Raw genomic sequence first — 10,175 nt, forward strand, 5'->3', positions numbered from 1 at the left:
TTGCATATTTTGTGTGAAATGCCTCATATGGGTTGCAGGCAAAATTGTTTGCGCAAATTGCTGAGATGTGATCAGCTCATCATAAACTAAACATAGCAAAACCTTTCCTATATTAACGTTTATAAGCATTATCACAATGTATTTCTTTTTAAATACATTACATGAGTGACAATACTGCAACAGTTCTGCAGTTTAGATCGGAAAAAGGAACTTGGAGGTCTCAAGGTGTGTTCAGAGTTGCTTTACTGAGGCATAAAGCAACTGCATTGTCAAAGTTTACGGCAAAGTGATGGATAAAGAGGTCATACTCAGGGCTAGAGATACGAGGAAACCTGCTGCGTCCTTCAAAGGCAGACAGAACCAGTGTGTAAAAATGTACATACATTTTTCGACATTTCTGTTTTGTCAGAGAAAATGAAAAATCTTTTAACTAACTACATTAATTATGGAACAACCAAATTAAATGATTTTGATTTAATTTGAGGTTTATTTGCATCAGTAAAAGAATATCTATTAAAAGGGATCACAGAGGTGGAGCCACTGCTGTCTAAAGGACTGTGATGGACTCATACCATGTGCTTTACAAAACTAAGACCAAATCAAAATGCTGTAGAAATTTACAAAGCCACTTCATTGTCTAAAGGCACATGCTATATATATATGGCTGGAATGTGAAACAGAAGGCATCTGCAAAATTCAAGATATGTGTGATTTCTGCTGTTATATTTGAAATGTTTAATTTATTGCAAATAAATTATTTTTGAAGCATCACTTGGCCTCTACTCGACTCAAATTATTTTATTTAGGAGGTAACAGACATTTTTCAATCACCCTAAGGCCCTTTGTTTTATGGCGTAACCAAATGTGCCCGAGTAAATCTATTACTTAGGTTAAAATGAGCCTAAAGTTACATTTTAATTGTATAAAAGGCAGCAAATTACTTCTTACACATGTAGCTGCTGTTACTTTCATTTCAGCTCATGAGTGTATCTCTGTGGCCATCACAGGCCATCTATACTACTACATATAGTAGTATAGATGGCATATATACTAGATATATAAAATGTTTAAATGATCTGATAATAGATTGAACAGACCTGAACATTAGACTTGCTTTACTTTTACTGCACAATTTACCAAAGCGCCAAAAACTTGAAGCTGGAGGGAAGGTACTTGATTGGTTTTCTATATCCGCCTCTTTACATATGACCCACTCACAACAAGCAGGGAAAACAGCAGCCAATCTCCTTTGTGGTTTCTGTAGGGCCCATCGTGATTGGTTTGACACGTAGATTTACACCAATAGTCACTGACTTCCTGTCACCTTTGACCTCTCAAAGCCAATCATACTTGGCTATTTTCATTCCAAAACCCAATCGTGTCTTAGGGCGGGGCAACGCTGGGGGTTTATATCCAGGTTGTGCAGCTGTTTGTTCCTGATCGCTTGCAAATCTACGATTGCACTGCTTTTTGGAAGATAAACTCTACAACCGACAATGTCTGGAAGAGGCAAAACCGGAGCGAAGGCCCGCGCCAAGGCCAAGACTCGTAGCTCCCGTGCCGGTCTACAGTTCCCTGTTGGCCGTGTCCACCGTCTCCTCCGCAAGGGTAACTACGCTGAGAGAGTCGGCGCCGGAGCCCCTGTATACCTGGCCGCCGTCTTGGAGTACCTCACTGCTGAGATCCTGGAGTTGGCTGGCAACGCTGCCAGGGACAACAAGAAGACCCGTATCATCCCTCGTCATCTCCAGCTGGCTGTCCGCAACGACGAGGAGCTGAACAAACTGCTCGGCGGAGTGACCATCGCCCAGGGCGGCGTCCTGCCTAACATCCAGGCCGTCTTGCTACCCAAGAAGACCGGCCAGTCTGCACCGAGCTCCGGCAAGGCGGGAAAGAAGGCCTCCTCTCAATCTCAAGAGTATTAGCTTGCTGGCTAATAACTTTCACCCCAAAGGCCCTTTTAAGGGCCACCCACCTTTTTATTGAAAGAGCAACATTTCTTGTTTATCGTTGTCTCGTTTCTCTTTTCGCATTTTTATTTAATAAACGCTTGTTTTGTAAAAGTAGTCCGCACCGTTTGTTGTTCACTTAGGCTAACTGAGGCTTCTTGCTAATTGTGTGAATGAAGTTTTGCTAGTCGTTAGCTGGTGAGTTAATGTATTTAGCTAACCTATACCTCAATATGCCATGACTTTGCCCTCCTGTTTTGAAAATTAGTTTAGAGGCTTGTACAGGTTGCTACACACTAACGTTATCGTTACTCATTCACCAGGCCATTATAGGACTAGCAAGAAATCATGGCCCCGCTGACCAACATGGACGTCAGGGTCTTGGACCAGACTGCAGCATGATTTGCAGGTTGCTGTTCTCCTGGTTCTTTCATGACCACGCAGCTTTTGCTCGAGTTGGTTCTTGAGTTCAATTTTCATTACAATAAAACAAACAAATGATCGTACGTGCCCCTTTTAACTAATTGCAGCTCATATTCTGCTTATCTAAAGACATAACGTAGAAGTTTAGTCTCCTCAATCAAGCATAGCAGTCTATAAATCAAACTGTTCCCAGGTTATTGACTGCACAAAGTGAGGTAGTCTATTCCAAAATGACCATAATGTTGACTCAATCTAAAATGGTTTTAGTAAGTGAACTTAGCCTTCATGAAGGAGGATTTATTGCAGCGCTACTGTATTATACTGCATTAGTTTCAGTGTACCTAAGAAACGGAAAACTCTGTGTGTTGATGTATTAACCCATTTTTAGAGTTAGGACAAGTTGTTTTGAACAGTCTTTGGGATTTTATTCGTTAAAACCGCTGTCTTTGGGTGCCCTAAATGGTGTGCACCTGTGCGGTTACTGCCTGCATAACACTTAACGGTTCTTTCTGCCTGAAGCTCCAGGTGTTTCCTTATATGTGAAGCCACGAACAACTGCAGCCAGTTTACCATCATGAGCACAATGTTGTGTGATTCAAATGCATGTGCCTCTGGGCATACCATTGTAAATGAATGACACCCATTTAATCCTCAATGTCCTTTTTAATTAGAAATTCATCCAAATGTATGGGATGTGTGTGTGCTAAATTAGTATATTATTAATCAAAACAAGAGCTGTTCTGTTACATGAGTCAGAGGCCATCAGCCTATTAGAGCAGCATTTGGATTAAGTTCCAGTATCTTGTGTGAGTAATTTTTGATAGTATATTAAGATTACCACACATAACCATTTGCTACTTTATAAAAATGTAACTGGCGGTTAGCTCTCATAATGTAGGATGTGAGTTAGTGTTGTAGAGAGATTTAGGTTAAAGTATTTTGTCCAATCTGAAGTAATGTGGTCTAATTATACAAGGATCAGTGCAAACCCCAAAACCTCAGCTGGCCAAATAAAGTTCATGCTGAAAAAAATCTGTCCACCATACAATCATGGCTCCTGACACCTTGCCAGACAGCTACACAGTACAGTGATCGGACTCAAACACATCCAAGAGTTGCAAATGTAACTGATACAGCATGCTGGAAAAAGGCAGATACATCCAGTCATCATTGCAAGAATCCATTGTTTCTGCAAAATGCCTCCTATTCGCTACGGCTTTTCAGTGAGCATGGCTTGTTGAATAGAACAAATAGTTTATTAATGTTATAATTATAGCATGAAACAGAAAATGTACACATGTCAGAACAATCATGGCGATCATGATGACGAAGGTGCACTTCCCTGACTTTGCCACCAGGCGTCAGTTGTTTCATGTCTGAAAATCTGGGACATGGGTGACATGTTGATGCTCATGTGTGTTTCCATTTAATAACAATTGGATAAGGCTCCCTGCACATATTGTTCCAGCAGATATTCAACTTGTGCACCATCATCATAATGCCAAGAAAAGATTGATGAAAATGTTTCCTGCTGGAGATGAGACTCATCACCAGTAACATCAAGTAAAATAGTAAAATATCAGAAAAACTGTCTTTAGGATCAGTCCTTCCAATGGTCATACTTAATAATTCTACGTGTGGCATCCATAAGAGATGTGGTTATTTTAATGCCATCTGTGGTGCAGATTACTTGTTTCCTCATTATATCTCAGACATGTGCAGCTAAAATCGCCTGTAACCTTTCCACAGGAGGAGCGTATGCAGATATTTCTGTCTGCTTTGACCATTTTATTAGTGGCAAAAGCAGCATGACGCACCGAGTTTGAACTGAGCCCAGGACAGGCTGAACCAATTACTCGGGCCTTGACAACGTGTCCAACACCAACAGACAGGCTAAAAATTCCAGCCTGAGAGGAAAAAACTTGAATGTCCTTTGGCTGTGATCACTATAATTTCCTGATTGGCACTCTGTCAAAGGCTCTAAATTTACCAGTGTTGCTCCTCTCAGCTGTTTGTGCCAAAGCAAAGCAAAGCAAACACAATGATGTTCGTTTTTTCTCAGTTTACCTCTGCATTTTCTGTGGTTGTACAGCCACAGAAATAGTTGCCTTGAGAGAAAATATGTCTGTGAAATGTCACTTGTGCTCTCAAAGTGCAAACAAACTTTGGCTGTCTAAGTCTAATCATTTTGATCCTTCATGAGTTTGAAGTGATCTCATCCTAAAGACACTTTTTCCATGTTTTGTTAATTACAGTTCAGTAAAATAATGAATGGAACCAAACATTTTGTAGTTAGTAGGTATACACTGGGTACGATGTGTACATCCGAGAAAATCTAGAGATCCTAGAGAACAAATCTGCCTTTTGGGAATCACTGAGCAACGTAGGGATACAGAGTGGGTAGAGTCAAATGAATGGAAAAAGGGAATGATAAGTGGGGAGAGAAAAAGGGCCGGAAAGAGGGGTGGACCCTGCAGAAAGATGTATGTGGATGCACTGAATGTTTCACTTTGAAACTCTACCAACAGCAGTGAAGGACTGACAACATTATTTCCATCCTGGAGAAGAGAACTGGGAGCCTTTTCTCATGAAGAGTTGGGAAGATGTTTTTAATCTTTGGACTAAATCATTCCACAGACAAGAAGATGTCCCTCGCCAGCTCTGGTAATGAGAAACACAAATATTTGCTTGATGGTGTGTGTTTGTGTGTGTGTGTGTGTTGCAGTGAGAGACAGGGTAAGTGGGAGAGAGAAGGAGATAATGGAGCTATTGTGGTTATTTACATTCATGGTTTTCAGCCGAACATGACCCACTTTCCCATTAACCGTGCACTGAGAATGACAGAGTTTACATACTTTCGTTTTCCATTTTTGTAATCATTTATTATTGTCTTTGTGCGTGCCCATTTATAGCTTAAATATTACAGAGCAGGTGGACGTCATCTGCTTTGAGAGAGAGAGAGAGAGAGAGAGATTAGGAGCCAAACCCAGCCGTCTGTGAATGGACACTTTTATGTGAGTTTGTGAGATCAGGCTGCCTTGGAGGCTCATGCGTCTAGTAATGTACTTTGGTGGAATTACAGGCTGATGAAGTCTTTCCCCCGACGGGAGCGTGATGTGCACATGTGCCTGAGTGAGTATATTTTTAACTTTTTAACTTTCTGTGTGACAGGGGGAAACAGGTAAAATACTCTTCATGCCTCGCTCTTCTTATGCACGTTGTCTTGAACATATTGACCTGTTATGACAGACAAGTGGACAGATGTTAAAAAGGAAACAGCACATCTGTTTGGTGGGAGACTCAAAGGAAATGTTTTGGGAATATCAGCAGCTTCCTGTTCTTTTTTAAATTCGCTCTGGTTCGTCCGGGGGTCGTTCCTTATCACAGTAGCATTATGCTGATCACATGATGTGAGCTGGTGCTTTCTGTACTGTGTGATGACTGTTGCTGTATATGAGAATGTGAACTTTATATCAAGCAGAGCAGATCAGACATGGCATTCATGAGTAAATATTTGTTAATTTGTTGCTGTATAACAGGATAAGTTTTGTTTTTCTGACGATATTGCAAAAATGAGACACCATGCACTGCAACCGTCTGGCTGTAGATGATCATAATCTGTATAATTCATCCATGAATCAGCCTTTTATCCTCCTTCAGGATGAAGGTCTGTCTTGTCCTGAGCCTCTCATGCAGCATTCCTATCAGCCTGTGTACCACCACAACAAGCTCCACCACTCAAATTCTTATGTTTAAGTGTTGGCCAAGGTTAGGCCAAAGGTCATGATTTGGCCTGTCAAACTTAGCGGAAGAGGCAGGATTTGTGCACGGCCTGAGAGGAAGTGCTAACTGGGTTCAGGGAAAGGAAGTCCCTGTTACCTGAGTTCATACGAGAAGGAAGAAGAACTGTTTCTCATCAGACTCCCACACATTCTTCAGCTGCGTGAATTCAAGCTGCTTCTACCTGACTGCATCCCGCTCAAGCACAGAACAGTGTGTATCTACAGGGCGCACAGATGGTACAATCTGAACCTCCCACCAGACACATAATTCACGACCTGTGAGGAATCCTCACACCAGTGTGATCAGTAAAATACACATGATGACGCTGCAGCTGGCAAACTTATATCATCCTCCCACAGCGCTCATAACCTGTTTGAATCTCTACTGTCAGTTCAGGCTTACAACCAAGACCATGTACACGGAAAATTAAGCTGCATTAAGTCATAATATTGGCTAGGAATCAACATCAGAAGACAAACAGACATTGATATTGATCATTTATCCATCTAGATCATTTAGCCATAGCGCCAAATCATAACAGAAGTTATCTCAGGGGACTTTTCATATAGAGCAGGTCTGTACACTTTACAATATTATAAAGAGCATGTTTAAAGGTAAAAGAAATAGCCTGGATATTTTTTGGCTGATGGAAACATTACATCGCCTCATTATTAAAACTTGATTGGAAGCATTTGTGTTTTTTCCTTTTATTTAAAGGAAGGAATACCACTCCAAGAATAAAGTCAGTCTTTCAAACCACAACACGCCCACAGACTTTCTGCTATAAAAACACCTCAAACAATGTCTTTTCAAATCTCTGTGTTAATAAGTCACAATCTTTCTAATAATGCTACTTGACTGGTAAAAAGCAACATCCTTGGGTTTTACTTTAAAGCTGTGCTAGTGCGTGTGCTCCAATTAATAAGATAAGATGGGGCACAACAGAACAATCATCAATTTGTTTGAATTACAGGTTTTTGTAAACTAGATATTGGCATGGACTGATATGTCTTATTACATTCTTTCTCTAAGGACTGATGTGTCTTTCCTCTGCTGTATTGCCTTAATTGTAGTAGTTAGAATTAATAATCTACACTCGAAATCACTATTTACAGGACGTTCAGCAACGCTTCATCCCCTCAGCTGTAACCTCCACATCATCACAGAGAGCGAGTGACTCAGAACATCTACCCTCTCTGCAGACTTTGCTCCAAGTCCATCTGGTTACTTAGCTGCCTCTGTTTGTTTGCTTTTATTTTCCTTAGTGACTCATCATCTGCTTCACTTCCTCCATCTCCTCTCTGGCCCCCCGACCATGGGAAAAGCCTTGAGAGATCAATAGTGGAGTCTTTCTCCCACTCTCTTCCACTCTCTTTCTGTCTCTGGGCCAAATTGTTCCTGTGGGACGTCTACGAAGATGGCTCACATGTGTTCGCTCACTTCCTGTGGAGCTCAGTATTTCTCTGTCCCATCATCATTGATGTATCAAGCACAGTGGACGCATTATAATCGACCGGGCTAAGTCATATTATCATAAATTGTTATTCAACAGTTTTCCAGAGTGGAAATACCCACTCTACATCAGTGGCACAGAGCTCGGAGCAGGAAGTCAGAGGACACAAGGTCTTTTCCATCTCCTACTCCTACACCACATTTTATTTCCTCCCAGGATCAGACTGTTAACACCTGCTTTACCAGTAGACCATGCTGAGGATGGTCCAGCCTCCTCTGATCATCTGGTGCGGTCCATCTGATCTTTCAATCAATGGAAATCCTGCAGGAGTGAATACATTTCAGGGAGCCTCTGAGGAGGATCTGAACTTTGACCCAAAGTTTCTCTTAATATGTTTTTAAATTGGAGGTCTTTACTCACAGGGTTTATTTGCCAAAAAGAGAGAGGAAGCCAATAAAAAAAGACGTCAGAAGTACGAGCACACCTCTGCTGCGTGTCGGGGATGTAACTCTGCACCGGGATGGGGAGGAGAAGGGGTTGGGAGGAGGGAGTCCCAGTGAGTGAATGAAGAAAGAGAGGAGCAAGACATAAACAACAATGTGGACACTGCTCTATGGATTAATACACCTCAGACTAACTCATGGATCCAGCTGTCATCTGGACTCTGTAAGAGTAGAGAAATGGTAAGAGCTGCACGTCTGTCAGTGAAGTGTCAGTAGACTGTTGACTGTGTCCGCCAGCACTGTTGTGTCTGTAAATAGTTTTCTGCCTGTTTTTATGTCATCCTTTATAAAATAACACTCTCTTTTATTTTATTCGTCATTTTAAATGTCAAATTGTCTGTTTCTTCCTCTGTTTTGTCAGCGTTCACTCTCAGCAGAAATCATTTCTCTTTAAAAGCAGCAGCCCAGACTGTGTGGCTGGTGGTGTCTATTTTCAGAAGCTCATGGCAACTCTGAAGGGCATAACTGCCCCTATAATGACAGGTTACAGTGGAAGGCCCTGCATTTGCAAGCTTTAAAACTATTCTCTGGCCTGGGTGTGTACGTTAAATGACTGAGGCTTGTGGGAGCAGGAGCATATGTGTGGAAATGTGTGTGTGTGTGTGTGTGTGTGTGTGTGTGTGTGTGTGTGTGTGTGTGTGTGTGTGTGTGAGAGAGTCAGACAGCCAGAGACACATTACCCTGCCCACTCTCCTGTCCTGTGTCTGAGTGCGTGGCTCAAAGAGGGCCAGTGTTGACAGCCAGTGGGCTGACAGCAGAGGCGTGAGGGGTCCAGTGTCAGTGCTGAACAGAGGGGACGGTCTGTTCTCCGTGTCACTGGGTCCTCTGGGACTCACATACTGGACGGGATTGTCAGATATGCGTGGTTTCACCCGACGGCTTTGTCTGGAGTGACATCAGACGCACATTGAACGCCCCGTTGTCTCAGCCTGGGCTATACTTGGAGCTCAGCAGATGTGGATGGTTTTTGGCTATTCTTTTTTCAAGAATTTTAAATGATCATTGATGTCAGCATGGAGCGACAAAGAGCTCAAGCATTTCTTTTTTGATGCAACAGTCATGTGTTGGTGTATGATTGGGCTGATGTGGTCATTTCCTGACAAACAGACTAGTGGGAAATTAAAGGAAAACCCAGAATGAGTGAGAAGCACAGGTGAAGAGGTGTTATTGAACGGTTTGATGAGTATGACTGATGTGAATCACATGCTGTTGCCCTCAAAGTCACCATATCTCCACAGAGTCGAACAGCTAAGGGAGATTTTGGACTGACAGGCAGACTGCTGTCTCCACCACCACCATCAAAACACCAACTGAGGGGATATCTTTTGGAAAAATGGTGTTCATCCCTCCAGTAGAATTTATGTCAAAAACCATTGAAGCTGTTTTGGAGGCTCAAGGTGACCCAACAGATGCTTTATGTTGGTTGTTTTCTTAATTTATCATCCATTTGTTTATTTAAGAAAAGAGATCTCCTTCGAGGCGTACATGTTTACAGTCAAACATGACATACAGTCATTTAAGTTTGGTCCATGGTAGACAAAACAGACACTAGATAATAGGAAGTTGTGTCTATTTCAGTTTTGCTTGGAATGCTGAGCTGATACTAAATTGTTGCCAGGACAAGCAACCCATGTGGGTGATAATGAAGGACGTACTGGATACCAGCCTTTAGCAGAAACACATGGTGAGTCATCTGGGCTGCGTATGTGTCTGTGTGTGATTGTCTGAGGTCTGTCTGGTCCTTGTGTGTTGTTGTTCATCTGATGTGAGCGTGATGAGCAGTCTAATCTGTAGCATCTGTCTGCAAACATGGAGTGTTTGTGTTTATAAGATCTGCATGTGAGTCACAGTGACTCATCGCAGTCCGAGGAAGCAGTGATCTGACCCCTGATGTTCAAGGCTCATTCACACCTTGTGCTACATCTGAAAAGTACCACACAATAGCAGGCTGCCATCGCCATGATTGTTGTCAAATGTGTAAAATCATTCATCTTTCTTAGATTGAGGCATAAATCAATGCCAGCTTTCTTGATGGATCGTTTTTGTCCAACTAGTTCTGGAGAA

At 42.0% G+C, this 10,175-nt stretch overlaps 1 protein-coding gene across 1 annotated transcript; it reads left to right on the plus strand.

Moving 5' to 3' along the window:
* The first annotated feature begins 1,431 nt into the window (after window positions 1–1,431).
* h2ax (H2A.X variant histone) lies at window positions 1,432–2,057 on the plus strand. The gene has a single exon (XM_070916841.1). The coding sequence runs from the start codon at window positions 1,497–1,499 to the stop codon at window positions 1,923–1,925; it is 429 nt and encodes a 142-aa protein (XP_070772942.1). The 5' UTR covers window positions 1,432–1,496; the 3' UTR covers window positions 1,926–2,057.
* The last annotated feature ends 8,118 nt before the right edge of the window (window positions 2,058–10,175 follow it).

The sequence above is a fragment of the Enoplosus armatus genome, chromosome 13, assembly GCF_043641665.1.
Source record: "Enoplosus armatus isolate fEnoArm2 chromosome 13, fEnoArm2.hap1, whole genome shotgun sequence".
NCBI lineage: Eukaryota > Metazoa > Chordata > Actinopteri > Centrarchiformes > Enoplosidae > Enoplosus > Enoplosus armatus.